The sequence below is a fragment of the Oncorhynchus clarkii genome, chromosome 8, assembly GCF_045791955.1.
Source record: "Oncorhynchus clarkii lewisi isolate Uvic-CL-2024 chromosome 8, UVic_Ocla_1.0, whole genome shotgun sequence".
Taxonomy (NCBI): domain Eukaryota; kingdom Metazoa; phylum Chordata; class Actinopteri; order Salmoniformes; family Salmonidae; genus Oncorhynchus; species Oncorhynchus clarkii.
In genome coordinates this window covers 21040222-21055167 of record NC_092154.1, presented here as the reverse complement: position 1 = coordinate 21055167, position 14946 = coordinate 21040222, and the positions used below count along the sequence as shown (strand labels likewise).

Below are 14946 nucleotides of genomic sequence, written 5' to 3'. Positions count from 1 at the left end.
ATATTATGGAATACAGTATATACAGTTGAAGTCGGAAGTTTACATACACTTCGGTTGGAGTCATTAAAACTCATTTTTCAACCACTCTACAAATTTCTTGTTAACAAACTATAGTTTTGGCAAGTTGGTTAGGACATCTACTTTGTATAGGACACAAGTAATTTTTCCAACAATTGTTTACAGACAGATTATTTCACTTATAATTCACTGTATCACAATTCCAGTGGGTCAGAAGATTACATATACCAAGTTGACTGTGCCTTTAAACAGCTTGGAAAATTCCAGAAAATGATGTCATGGCTTTAGAAGCTTCTGATAGGCTAATTGACATGATTTGAGTCAATTGGAGGTGTACCTGTGGATGTATTTCAAGGCCATACCTTCAAACTCAGTGTCTCTTTGCTTGACATCATGGGAAAATCAAAATAAATCAGCCAAGACCTCAGAAACAAAATGGTAGACCTCCACAAGTCTGGTTCATCCTTCGGAGCAATTTCCAAATACCTGAAGGTGCCACGTTCATCTGTACAAACAATAGTACGCATGTATAAACACCATGGGACCACGCAGCCGTCATACCGCTCAGGAAGGAGACTTATTATATATCGGATGGGGCCACAGTGTCTCCTGACCCCTCCTGTCTCAGCCTCCAGTATTTATGCTGCAGTAGTTTATGTGTCGGGGGGCTAGGGTCAGTTTGTTATATCTGGAGTACTTCTCCTGTCCTAATCGGTGTCCTGTGTGAATCTAAGTGTGCGTTCTCTAATTCTCTCCTCTCTTTCTTTCTCTCTCTCGGAGGACCTGAGCCCTAGGACCATGCCCCAGGACTACCTGACATGATGACTCCTTGCTGTCCCCAGTCCACCTGGCCGAGCTGCTGCTCCAGTTTCAACTGTTCTGCCTTATTATTATTGGACCATGCCGGTCATTTATGAACATTTGAACATCTTGGCCAGAAGAGGACTAGCCACCCCACATAGCCTGGTTCCTCTCTAGGTTTCTGCCTAGGTTTTGGCCTTTCTAGGGAGTTTTTCCTAGCCACCGTGCTTCTACACCTGCATTGCTTGCTGTTTGGGGTTTTAGGCTGGGTTTCTGTACAGCACTTTGAGATATCAGCTGATGTAAGAAGGGCTATATAAATAAATGTGATTTGATTTGATTTGGAAATTAGCTGACCTCGTCATCTGTAAGGTTGGGTTGGCAGGTAGCCTAGTGGTTAGATCATTGGGCAGTAATCAAAAGGTTGCTTGTTCGAATCCCTGAGCTGACAAGGTCAAATCTGTCGTTCTACCCCTGAACAACGCAGTTAACACACTGTTCCCAGGTAGGCTGTCATTTTAAATAAGAATTTGTTCTTAACTGACTTGCCGAGTTTAAAAAAAGGGGGCCAAGCAGATTACATGTTTTCTTTGCCATTTTCGAAACATAGCAATGTTTAAGACATGGATTAAATATTGTAATGTTAACAAGGTAGTTCATGTTTTCATATTATTAGCTAAACATAACATTTTTAAACAGTGAAATTGTTGCAGAAATCAGTCTTGTTTGCATAGCGATGATGAAATGAAATCATTTAGGCCGTAAGGATCTCCAAAATTCTAATCATCATCAATTCTAATCACAGCGTTGATATAGCAAAGGACGCTAGTAGTTTATCGAATCCCATTGTGACATAGAGGAGGACACTATTTGGCCAGGGGACATTACTTGGGATGGGGGCCCCTCAGGGGAGCATGCTTAGTCCCCTCAAGTACTCCCTGTTCACCCACGACAGCGTGGCCAACCACGACTCCAGAACCATCATTAAGTTTGCTGACGACAAACAGTGGTAGACCTGATCACCGACTATGAGACAGCCTATAGGGAGGAGGTCAGAGACCTGGCAGTGTGGTGCCAGGACAATAACCTCTCCCTCAATGTGAGAAAGACAAAGGAGCTGATTGTGGACTACAGGAAAAGAAGGCCGAACACACCCCCATTCACACCGACGGGGCTGTAGTGGAGCGGGTCGAGAGTTTTAAGTTCCTTGGTGTCCACATCACCAACAAACTATCATGGTCCAAACACACGAAGACAGTCGTAAAGAGGGCACGACAACACCTTCCCCCCCCCTCAGGAGACTGAAAAGATTTGGCTTGGGCCCCCAGATCCTTAAAAAGTTCTACATCTGTACCATCAAGAGCATACGATGGTGCAGCTGGTTGGTTGCATCACCGCCTGGTATGGCAACTGCTCGGCATCTGACTGCATCAACCCCCCCCCCCCCCCACCTTCTCTCCTTGCGTCTGCTTCCAAGGAAGGCTTTCGTCTCCTGCCATAATTTCCTCACAAGTCCAGGATATCTTCTCCTCATTGATCTCCTCCCAAGCCCAGGATACCTTCTCCTCCTGGGCACGCTGCTTGGTCCTGTTGTGGTGGGATCTTCTGTTACGATCGTCGTAAGCATACTCAGACCAAAGCACAGCACAATATGGGTTCCACATGTTTATTTAATGAAACGCACAGAAACAATAAAGAATAACTGAAGCGTGACGTTCTGGAGTGCTCACAGGCAACTACACAAAAACAAGATCCCACAAAACACAGTGGGGAAATGCTGCCTAAATATGATCCCCAATCAGAGACAACGATAAACAGCTGCCTCTGATTGGGAACCATACCAGGCCAACATAGAAATAAACAACCTAGATAGGAACACCCTCCTAGTCACACCCCGACCTAACCAAAATAGAGAAATAAAAGGCTCTCTATGATCAGGGTGTGCCAACTAGGCTGTTTGAGAAGGTTTGAATCCTAAGCAACCTGCATATACAGTGCCTTGCGAAAGTATTCGGCCCCCTTGAACTTTGCGACCTTTTGCCACATTTCAGGCTTCAAACATAAAGATATAAAACTGTATTTTTTTGTGAAGAATCAACAACAAGTGGGACACAATCATGAAGTGGAACGACATTTATTGGATATTTCAAACTTTTTTAACAAATCAAAAACGGAAAAATTGCCAGCCCCCTTAAGTTAATACTTTGTAGCGCCACCTTTTGCTGTGATTACAGCTGTAAGTCGCTTGGGGTATGTCTCTATCAGTTTTGCACATCGAGAGACTGACATTTTTTTCCCATTCCTCCTTGCAAAACAGCTCGAGCTCAGTGAGGTTGGATGGAGAGCATTTGTGAACAGCAGCTTTCAGTTCTTTCCACAGATTCTCGATTGGATTCAGGTCTGGACTTTGACTTGGCCATTCTAACACCTGGATATGTTTATTTTTGAACCATTCCATTGTAGATTTTGCTTTATGTTTTGGATCATTGTCTTGTTGGAAAACAAATCTCCGTCCCAGTCTCAGGTCTTTTGCAGACTCCATCAGGTTTTCTTCCAGAATGGTCCTGTATTTGGCTCCATCCATCTTCCCATCAATTTGAACCATCTTCCCTGTCCCTGCTGAAGAAAAGCAGGGCCAAACCATGATGCTGTCACCACCATGTTTGACAGTGGGGATGGTGTGTTTAGGGTGATGAGCTGTGTTGCTTTTATGCCAAACATAACGTTTTGCATTGTTGCCAAAAAGTTCAATTTTGGTTTCATCTGACCAGAGCACCTTCTTCCACATTTTTGGTGTGTCTCCCAGGTGGCTTGTGGCAAACTTTAAACGACACTTTTTATAGATATCTTTAAGAAATGGCTTTCTTCTTGCCACTCTTCCATAAAGGCCAGATTTGTGCAATATACGACTGATTGTTGTCCTATGGACAGAGTCTCCCACCTCAGCTGTAGATCTCTGCAGTTCATCCAGAGTGACCATGGGCCTCTTGGCTGCATCTCTGATCAGTCTTCTCCTTGTATGAGCTGAAAGTTTAGAGGGACGGCCAGGTCTTGGTAGATTTGCAGTGGTCTGATACTCCTTCCATTTCAATATTATCGCTTGCACAGTGCTCCTTGGGATGTTTAAAGCTTGGGAAATCTTTTTGTATCCAAATCCGGCTTTAAACTTCTTCACAACAGTATCTCGGACCTGCCTGGTGTGTTCCTTGTTCTTCATGATGCTCTCTGCGCTTTTAACGGACCTCTGAGACTATCACAGTGCAGGTGCATTTATACGGAGACTTGATTACACACAGGTGGATTGTATTTATCATCATTAGTCATTTAGGTCAACATTGGATCATTCAGAGATCCTCACTGAACTTCTGGAGAGAGTTTGCTGCACTGAAAGTAAAGGGGCTGAATAATTTTGCACGCCCAATTTTTCAGTTTTTGATTTGTTAAAAAAGTTTGAAATATCCAATAAATGTCGTTCCACTTCATGATTGTGTCCCACTTGTTGTTGATTCTTCACAAAAAAATACAGTTTTATATTTTTATGTTTGAAGCCTGAAATGTGGCAAAAGGTCGTAAAGTTCAAGGGGGCCGAATACTTTCGCAAGGCACTGTACATAGTTTGAAGTGCAATACCAACATAGCTACAGTAGTAGGTCAAAGTTGTGTGCTGGAAAATCTTGGTACAGCATGGGTGGAATAGGCATTCTGGTGTTTGTGAATTTCCTTTATTTTTCTGCTTCAGACCCATGCCTATTCTCACTTAAAACATAATATTTTTGTTTTTAATAGTCCCAAGCTCTTGTCTTCTGGCCTATAGATAATCCATCAGCATTAAACTTTGCTTGGTCCATAGCTGTCTATTACCCAGTTCTGCTGCAAATATAGATTTCCTTTACAGAGGAGCACAATCATGAATTTCTGATATGATCATTCACCAACCATAAAACCTACTTCCCGATAATGAAAGGGTTTTGGAGCGATAGTGTGATAGCTCCAACTCAGAGCTGTATATTACCCCATGGCTCTGGCTGTGAGGATGACAGATTTTGAAGCTTGGAGTGGGAAGATTAGCTGAAGGCTTTCCTGGCCATTACCACAGTTGTCTCCTCAGCTGTGCAAGGTAATTGAGCAGAATATATGTCTGGTCTCAGCACTGTGTTCAATATCACCCCACTCACCCCTCATTTGTGCAAAATAAGCAATATGACTTAAACAGGCAAGCACTCCTTCGTCTTCCTCAAAAGAGTGTGGCTGGCTGTGAGAGGAGGGAGAGAACTCAGTGAGTGAGGGAGAGTGGGACAGAGAGTGTGAGGACTTTACTTTGATGGTGTTTGCAGTGTGTGACTCACATAGAAACACAGCTTACAGGTTTGAGCTGTCTTCACTCTGTGTAGTGCTGCATATCCACATTTGCCAGGCTTACGAGATTTAAATACAGCAGAGCTTTGCTAAATCAGCTAAATTGGAACTTCCTAGGTTTTTCTTTAAGAAGCATATGAATGATGTTTTTTGCCTAAATAAAAGGAATGCTCAAAGAGAAGTGAGATAAGCTTGCCTTGAGCTATCACATTTGTACAGAGCAGGAAACTGTCTCTCAGAAGTGCACCTTCCAAATCCATATCTTCCAATTCACAGTCAGTACAGACAGATAGACTGCAGATGTGCTGTTATAGGAAAAGGGCCCCATCTAGTGTACCTATGATTCTGTTTTTATGATATAAGATATGAAGTTCTGGTTTCACTTGTGAGCAACAGATTGAGGCCACTGATGTGTACAGTAGGCCTGCATGTATTTTTTTATTTTATAAAACTCAGTCTTGAAGTCTTAAACTGTTGTGCTTTATCTTGGCCAGGTCGCCAGTTGTAAATGAGAACTTGTTCTCAACTAACCTACCTGGTTAAATAAAGGTGAAATTAAAATTAAAATAAATGTAAAAAGTCTTGAGAGATCTTTCATATTTAATCTGTTCAATTTTCAAGAATGTCTGAATCATGAGCATAAAATACTAACGTCCACTTAGCTTAGCTTAGCTTAGCTTTTCTGAATCCTGATTGGTGCATTTCCTTTTCTTCAGTTCCTCTTTTCAAAAGCTTTCATCACAAAAGAGAATAGCTTGCTTGTGTTATGCTTCACAATGAACCAACATAATGCTTCTGGCAGTCTGTTCTATGTTTTTTGATACTGTGTAAAACACAGGAGGTTGGTTGCACTTTAATTGGGGAGGACGGGCTCGTGGTAATGGCTGGAGCGGAATCAGTGGAATGGTATCAAATACATCAAACACATGGTTTTCATGTGTTTGATGCCATTCCATTACTCCGTTCCAGCCATTATTATGAGCCGTCCTCCCCTCAGCAGCCTCCCCTGGTGTACTTTACAATATATTGTAGGCCTACATCATAGTTGATTTCTTAATTAAGAACAACAATTGCATTGCTTTTGTGCACACTCAGTGCTGTATGGTGTAAAAGTCACTGGTCTTCTCATATAATGGTTGTAAACCCTTGTTGGAACACACAGATAAAAGCACACAGTTGATTTACACCATGTTCCAAATCTACAGTAACTGCATCTTTTATTCTTAAGAACAGATGACAAGATATTTCATAACCACAATGTATTCTTAAGTCTATTTCCTCACGCCCTCCCTACTCAGTGAGGATTAGAATACATGGAAGCTTTGTCACCTCCTCAGGTATTGGTCAGAGCATGGACTGTTATTACCAAACAGTTTTATGCCACATGGACGGTCGTTTTCAGCATCGAATCATGACTAGTTGTGTGGGTGATGCCCTACACAATGTAATATTATATGTTGTTATATGATAATTTTATAATTAACCACTAGCAAGCCTGCAGATGGAAGCAGGAGTTATCAGGGTGTACAATCATTTATCTGGAACAGACTGGTTCTGTCCTTTAAAGAGACTACAATAAAGCTCACATTCTGCAGTATAAAGACAAATCTGTTTTTAAGGAATGATGTTAAATGTCAAACACAGGCAGATATTTTTTTTTACCTCTGTAGATGCCTTTTCGTGACATAAATGACTCACTTCCTTTTTAATGTGGCTTTTTGAAACAAACAAAAACAAAAGGTCCCTCAGTTCATGTTCTAAATGGTGGACTTCTTCAAAGAGGTGATCATGAGAATATATATCCACAGTCCATGTGAAAGTCAACTGTTAACAGTTAACCAGTTCACACACGCACGCAAGCACACACAGTCACACTCGCATACCCACCAAAATATGAAGTAGAAAAAAGTGAATAAACATGCTTTTGGTCATTGGTGCTTTTAAAAGTCAGGTAACATTGTAGTCAATATTGCCTCAATGTGCTAAGTATAATACAAGGCACCAATGACATCAACGTGTAAAGTGTTTAAGGAAATAACAGATATACAGTACCAGTCAAAAGTTTGGACACACCTATTCATTCAAGGGTTTTTCTTTATTTTTTTACTATTTTCTACCTTGTAGAATAATATTGAAGACATCAAAACTATGTAATAACATATGGAATCATGTAGTAACCAAAAAAGTGTTAAACAAATCAATATATATTCTATATTTCAGACGCTTCATAATAGCCACCCTTTGCCTTGATGACAGCTTTGCACACTCTTGGCATTTTCTCAACCAGCTTCATGAGGTAGTCACTTACATTTCAATTAACAGGTGTGCCTTGTTAAAAGTAAATTAGTGGAATATATTTCCTTCTTAATGCATTTGAGCCAATCAGTTGTGTTGTGACAAGGTATGGGTGGTATACAGAAGATAGCCTTATTTGGTAAAAACCAAGTCAATATTATGGCAAGAACAGCTCAAATAAGCAAAGAGAAATGAAAGTCCATTATTACTTTAAGACATGAAGGTCAGTCATTGCGGAAAATGTCAAGAACTTTGAACATTTCTTCAAGTGCAATCGCAAAAACCATCAAGCGCTATAATGAAATTGGCTCTCATGAGGACCACCACAGGAAAGGAAGACCCAGAGTTACTTCTGCTGCAGAGGATAAGTTCATTAGAGTTACCAGCCTCAGAAATTGCAGCCCAAATAAATGCTTCACAGAGTTCAAGTAACAGACACATCTCCACATCAACTGTTCAGTGGAGACTGTGGGAATCAGGTCTTCATGGTCAAGTTGCTGCAAAGAAACAACTACTAAAGGGCACCAATAAGAAGTATAGACCTGCTTGGGCCAAGAAACAGGAGCATTGGAAATTAGAGTGGTGGAAATCTGTCCTTTATTCTGATAACTCCAAATTCTTGATTTTTGGTAAAGTGTTTTTGGGAGTCGGTGAACAAATTATCTCTGCACTTGTGGTTCCCACCATGAAGCATGGAGGAGGAGGTGTGATGGAGCTTTTCTGGTGACACTGCCTGTGATTTATTTAGAATTCAAGGCACACTTAACCAGCATAGCTACCACAGCATTCTGCCGCAATAGGCCATCCCATCTGGTTTGTGCTTAGTGGGACTATCATTTGTTTTTCAACAGGACAATGACCCAAAACACACCTCCAGGCTGTGAAAGGGCTATTTGAACAAGGAGAGTGATGGAGTGCTGCATCAGATGACCTGGCCTCCACAATCACCCAACCTCAACCCAATTGAGATAGTTTGGGATGAGTTGGACCGCAGAGTTAAGGAAAAGCAGCCAACAAGTGCTCAGCATATGTGGGAACTCCTTCAAGACTGTTGGAAAAGCATTCCAGGTGAAGCTGGTTGAGAGAATGCAAAGCTGTCATCAAGGTAAAGGGTGGCTACTTTGAAGAATCTAAAATATATCTTGATTAACAATTCTTTGGTTACTACAAGATTCCCTATGTGTTATTGCATATTTTTGATGTCTTCACTGTTTTTCTACAATATAGAAAATTGTCAAAATAAAGAAAAACCCTTGAATGAGTAGGTGTGTCCAAAAGTTTGACGGGTACTGTATATATCCTTTATTTGCATTGTCTTCATAGTTTAGTGTGCGGTTATAAACCTTTACAGCAACACTCCCCTTGCTTGTTAATCATCATGAGGTAAAGTGGCATTGCATGTGCCTTCATATACATTTTGAATTCAATTGTACAAAAAAAAGCTATCTGGCAATACATCAATCGTGATAAGTTAGTAGAAAAGTATGGATAAAAGGTACAAAGTAAACAAAACCTCAAAAATAAATGAGTTGCAATCACATTGCTGAAGCATTTACAAAGCATTTTGGATTAGTTAAAAAGATGTCCTTCATTTGATTTGGCAACTGAATCAAATGGTACAAACAGCAATCTGAATTATTCTTCCACATACGGTAAACAAACTTTTTTGCTGTAATAATGTGTGTCCAATAGGTTAACTGTCTGATAGGTTAAGTGTCCAATAGGTTAACTGTCTGATAGGTTAGTCCTCCATGTTGATCTGTAGACTCCAGACATTCTGTAGTTTAGTCAGGTCACTCTCACCCTCACTCTCCTCTGAGGATTGTCTCACTAACACACTGGGTAAGATCTCCAACTGCTCTGACTCCCTGTCCTTCCTTGCTCCCTCCACTTCTGGAATAGGCTTGGAGAGCAAAGGCATCTGGAGGATCCCTGTTGTAGGGCTCCAGTCAACACAGTTACCACCACCTAATCCATCCTCTTCCTCAGACTCCTGTGGAAACAGAGCATGCCTCTGGCTTCTGTACAGGTTGACCTGGGCTAGCAGCAGGGGCTGATTATCCCTCCTGTTAGACCGCGTCTGGTACTTTGTTGGCACCATCTGCTGCTTTGGGGCTGCTCCCACGAAGCCGTAGTCTGAGGGGTAACTTTGGGGCTCTTCAGCTTTGTCTCCCCACAGGTCCCCCTCAGTGGTCTCTCTGACAGAGACGTGCTGTGGTGCGTAGGGACCCATTTGATCAGGCTCTTTGTAACTTGTGCTCTCCACCCCCAGCTTTATATCAGACAGCAGTGGCATTCTAAAGAGCCCTGTCTTGGGGTCCATGTCTAAACACATCCCAGTCAAAACATTCTCTACAGGCTCCTGTGAACCTGGTGCACATCTCTGTGCTATGTACGGGTTGACCTGGCTGAGACGCAGGGGCCGGGTTTTCTCAATGTCAGATGCCTCACTTTCTCTTACTTCCGGCATCGCTGGGGCCGCTCCAACGAAGCCGTAGTCTAGAGGCTCTGGTTGGGCCTCACCGAATTCATCTTTGCATGATCCCTCCTTTGGAGGTTCTATGCCAGGGGCTTGCTGGGAAGTGTAGGGTAGTTCGAGCTCCCACTCTGTTTGGTGGATCAGGGCAGGGATGTTGTTAGGCTTTATGGCTATCAACTCCATGGGCTTGGCAATGTTGACCAGTACCACATTCACTGTCACAGTATGCTCAGGACAGAAAGTCTGCGGTGGGTTCTGAACGTCCAATATTTCCTGTAAGAGCAAAAAGGGTGACATCTTAGTAAATTGCACTTCGTAGCCATTGTTGAAGGCTTCTATTAGTCTCATATTATTCTTACCAGGAAAGGGGGACTTTTCTGTTTATTACCACAGACAAAGTGGTAGAAAAGGCATCCGGCCAGGATCAGCATGAAAAGGCAGATAACTGATGGTACAATGGCTCCCATCAGCATCAGTAGCAGCTGATCGTAGAAGGGATCTGTAAAGACAGAGTGGTAGGGTCGAGATCAAACAAGAGATCTATACAGTGTACAGCCATCATAGGAAGAGAAAAGTCTATAGGTTACAGCTGAGAACATACACACACACCTTCGAATTCAACAAAATTCCTTCTCTACCAGGAAGAGAAAATGCACTCTGGGAAATACCTAAAGTCTCCTGTCACATTTACCGGTAGAGAGAACAATTCTTGGAATGCTTTTGCGATTTACCAAAACCTGTTGGGCAGGTTAATCCTGACAGACATCCATGCATGTAATAAACATTTTCAAAAACACTGCACACTAGGCCATTGGATTAACTCAAGTCGTATTTTACCCTTTGGGGTTGTTAGGCACTGCCATTCAGAGGCATGCCAAGGTATAGGAAGTGACAGGACCTGGGAATTAGCAGAGAAACAATACTGGGTTTCATAGGCAAGCAACCCATATTCAAACGATCTGTTTTCCACAGTGAAGTGATGCTAAAAGACAAAATGAATACAGAAAGTTAAAATACACAAAATAGAACTAACACTCGTAAAAAATCTGCATTATAAAATAATTACGATGATATAAAATATAGAATTGTCTATTATAATATATTAATGCAGCAATTTGCACTGATTAAAGTCCCTATAGGGAGTCCTACATATTATGTCATTTAATTATTTACACAGTGTTACAGTAACCAACATAACACCAACCGTTTTGTTGCTTCTGTTGTCGTACACAGAGAGGTTGTATGTCATCTGAGGGTATATTTTCAACAAGGAGTACTCTTTTGTCATGTTTCCAGTCTTCCATCTCATTGGACCCTTCAGCTTGACAGTAACACTATTCTCCTTCATCACAAGTTTTACAAGTGGAGGTCCAAAGGTTGCTGTTGGGGAGGATAAACATTTCATATCCTTCTCTGATTTTATTTTGAAGTGGTTCGCTATCGCTCCTAATTCATAGATAAGGAAAATTATATTTGAAGAGGATCTCAACTTACTGTCAGCTTTGGGGTCAAACCTCTTTTCCGTGAATGCCCATTTGGAGGATAGGTTTGTGCCCACAGCCTTGACTCTGGCAAAGTAGCCTTCATCCAGGTCAGTGGTCTCATTGGATAGATCACACCGGGTCTGAGGGATGTCTCTGCACTGGTTCTTCACCCTCCAGCGCACCTGTGTCGCCCCACTATCCATTATGTCACCATAACTAGGAGACGACAAATAAACACATCATGAGATGTTTCCTTAAATCCATGGATCATGGGTATTTATTTACAATTATAAACTGGTTGGTTCGAGCCCTGAATGCTAATTGTCTGAAAGCTGTGGCATATCAGACCGTATACCACGGGTATGGCAAAACTTTGATTTATACTGCTCTAATTACGTTGGTGACCAGTTTATAATAGCAATAAGGCACCTCCGTGTTTGTTGTTTATTGCCAATATACCACAGCTAGGGGTTGTATACAGGCACTCCGCGTTGTGTCATGCGTAAGAACAGCCCTTAGCCGTGGTATATTGGCTATATACCACACCCCCTCGGCCCTTATTGCTTAACTAGTTAATGGAAATAGTCTCTCGTGACAAAATTGAGGGGCTGATTTGGTTCTGGGTACCAAGATTATGGAAATGTATAAAAGTGTCCTTACATTGCATACTCCACTGTGTAATGTGTGTCATTTGGTGTGTCTTTCCCAGGATGCCACTTTGCAATGTTCCTCAGGTTCACAGAGTTAAAATGAACTCCTTCAGGACATCCTACACTGGACCCATGTGAGACAACTAGGAAAGGAGAAACAGCAGAAAGTAGATGATCAACTGCCAAGGGCATTACTAATTGTCAACTTGAGACACTTTACACTTTATAGAGAGCATCACTAAACAATTCTAAAATGAAATAAGAGTATTAAGAGAATGAAATTACATCCTTTTTCCTTAACATAATGTAGAATGTCTTAAAGTTCTAGTTGAAGAGAAACATTGTATAGAACAACAACAGGATGTTGATGTGATTAAGGTTGAGAGATAAGATATTTCATAAGCCCTCACAAAGAAACGCTTATTTTCCCCACTGCACGAGACCACATTTGTTTCCTGTGTGTTTCAGAATACCACATGTGCTCAGTTAAACATGTCTTTCAAGGACCTCTCATGATTATATTAACCCTATTAACTCTATTTATTGCATCATAAATGCTTGTTTGTTTTTCTGTAAGCTTTGCCAACATACTTTTTGTTGTGATCAATGCCTCAACAAAGCATTAAGTGTTATATATGTCACTACTCAACTCTGTAACTCTATATTTTTTTCGATATAGCACATACTATATAAGGTAGGTGGAAAATACAGTAGAGGGAGTGAAAACAACAGTAAACCAAAGTAAATGCCACCCACATACGTGTTGCAGTTGGCTACAGCTGAAGGTGTGTTTGGGCGAGTTTTAAAATTACACAAAATGATTACATTGGTTAAGCATGCTTAAAATGCATTTTTAACCATCGTTGCCCTAAGGCAACAGAAAACCTTTTTGCCCCTCATAGGGTGAAAGGTAGCCTAGCAGTTAGAGTACTGGGCCAGTAGCTGAAAGGTCACTGGTTTGAATACCTGAGCCGACAAGGTGAAAAATTTGTCGATGTTCCCTTGAACCCTAATTTGCACCATAGGCGCTCTACTACTATGGCTGACCCTGTAAAACAACACATTTCACATGTACTTGTGTAGGAATTTCTAAAGAAGCATATTTGATTGGTTTTGAACATATTTTGTTTTATTTTGTTGCCTCAGGGCAACATTGTGTAGTTAGGGTACTTTTCAGGGTGCCCTAACTACCCTTTTAACATGATGTTAAAAGATGGCCTTGGTCAATGTTTTTGCCAACATATCCACTGACATTGACAAGCAATTGAACAGTGAGCTTAAGGACAGTGACAGCAAAGAAGAATATACCCCAGAATCAGGTCTTTATCAGGTGTTTATGTCCAACTTGTATTTTTTTAATGAATATTTGTTTCTACTATATTTCACTTAATAAATGTTCTGAAAATATTTTTTGTATCCTTTTGGCACAGCATTATGCCATAAATGTCTGGGTGTGGGGGGTAAACGTTTTTTATTTTATTATTATTGATGGGAAAATGGGAATCTTAAATTATATACAACATATATCCTCCAAATTGATCTACAACAGCTGAACTATTCCTATAGCTTGACAGAAAATAATATTAGCAAAATATTGAGATTAAGACATAATTAAACTTGCCAGTTCAATATGTGATAAGATGTAAACTGCACTAGATACCACAATAGTAAACATTTTACTTGTAATTACTGATTATGAGACGCAGCCAATGAAAACGAAGCCTACCTGGCGTCCATAGATAAATAATCAAGAGACATTTGATCATTCTTTCCCGTAGTATTGGTAAAACAAATATATACTATTAAGCTCATGGACATTTCAACCAATCGGCTACAGTAAATTATTCCGTTCGAGGATCTCCTTCAGTGTCTTTTATGTTGCTATTTGCTTTACTTTACCTTGGTCAGGTAGCGTAGGAGTCAATACTCACGTGAAATGGGCGGAGTTATTTACAGCAAGCAAGGAGGAATTTAGTGAACACGCGTCTGTTAACGTCAGAACAACTTTGGCCGGGTATGGTAAGATAGCGCTCCGTAAGCCACGCCCCAGTGGGCAGAGCTAGGCATGTTGGACTGTGACACGCAAGAAACTGGCCTTGCCGAAACCTCCCCCTCCTTATATTTTCCTTCATTTTGTCACTAGGGTCAAATACTTTCTGTGGCACACATCAGAGTCAAATACTTGCTAGAGAACAAACTTCACTTCAGAATAGGCAACCGAAATTAATAATGAATGTATGTGTGTTATATTAAACATAGAGGAGGGATTGACAGCTTCCTTGAAGGACACAAATAATAAATGCATTCTGCTACTAAGATCAGTGAAAACTGACAACGGAGTGAAAAGCAGAAATCTCAACTAGCAAGCAAGTCGCAGCAATGAAGAATTGTGTGCGCGTCCACCCAAAGGGAGGGAGAATTCTGTCGGGGGAGATTTTCGGGAAAAACACCTGTTACCTTCAGACAAATTCCCTGGGTCGAAGAGTAAAACGGAGAACACCATCGTGTTCGTAAGAGTCTCCCCTTTCCATAGGTTTTAATACGATAAAATATTTAATTTTATGAGAAACGGCGGAGAATGGGTGGTTCTGTGTAGCCTAGTTATGATAATATAGGCTATTTGAGACCAATGCACTGCAGTTAATTTCGTCTTTGACCTAATAAGTCAAATATCTTTGAGTGTATTTGAGTAGTAAACAGGTAAACAACAACGAGTCCTAGACAGTTTGCAATAAAACATACCAGAGGGGGGCATTGTTTACTAGGCTACTTAAATGATTGGGAACATCTGGTTACCAGCAGTGTTCAGAACACATTGAGTTTATGACAAAACAGATCAGAGGACACCTTTTCACACAGATAT

General features: G+C 41.0%; 1 protein-coding gene across 1 annotated transcript; it reads right to left on the bottom strand.

The window, feature by feature from the left end:
* Nucleotides 1-6351: 6351 nt before the first annotated feature.
* On the bottom strand, nucleotides 6352-13949 carry LOC139415572 (interleukin-20 receptor subunit alpha-like). Its single transcript, XM_071163683.1, has 7 exons — nucleotides 13810-13949; nucleotides 12094-12226; nucleotides 11444-11649; nucleotides 11154-11329; nucleotides 10787-10931; nucleotides 10309-10448; nucleotides 6352-10222 (listed from the first exon to the last, which is right to left on the bottom strand). The coding sequence occupies exons 1-7, from the start codon at nucleotides 13847-13849 to the stop codon at nucleotides 9212-9214; spliced, it is 1851 nt and encodes a 616-aa protein (XP_071019784.1). The 5' UTR covers nucleotides 13850-13949; the 3' UTR covers nucleotides 6352-9211.
* Nucleotides 13950-14946: the final 997 nt, after the last annotated feature.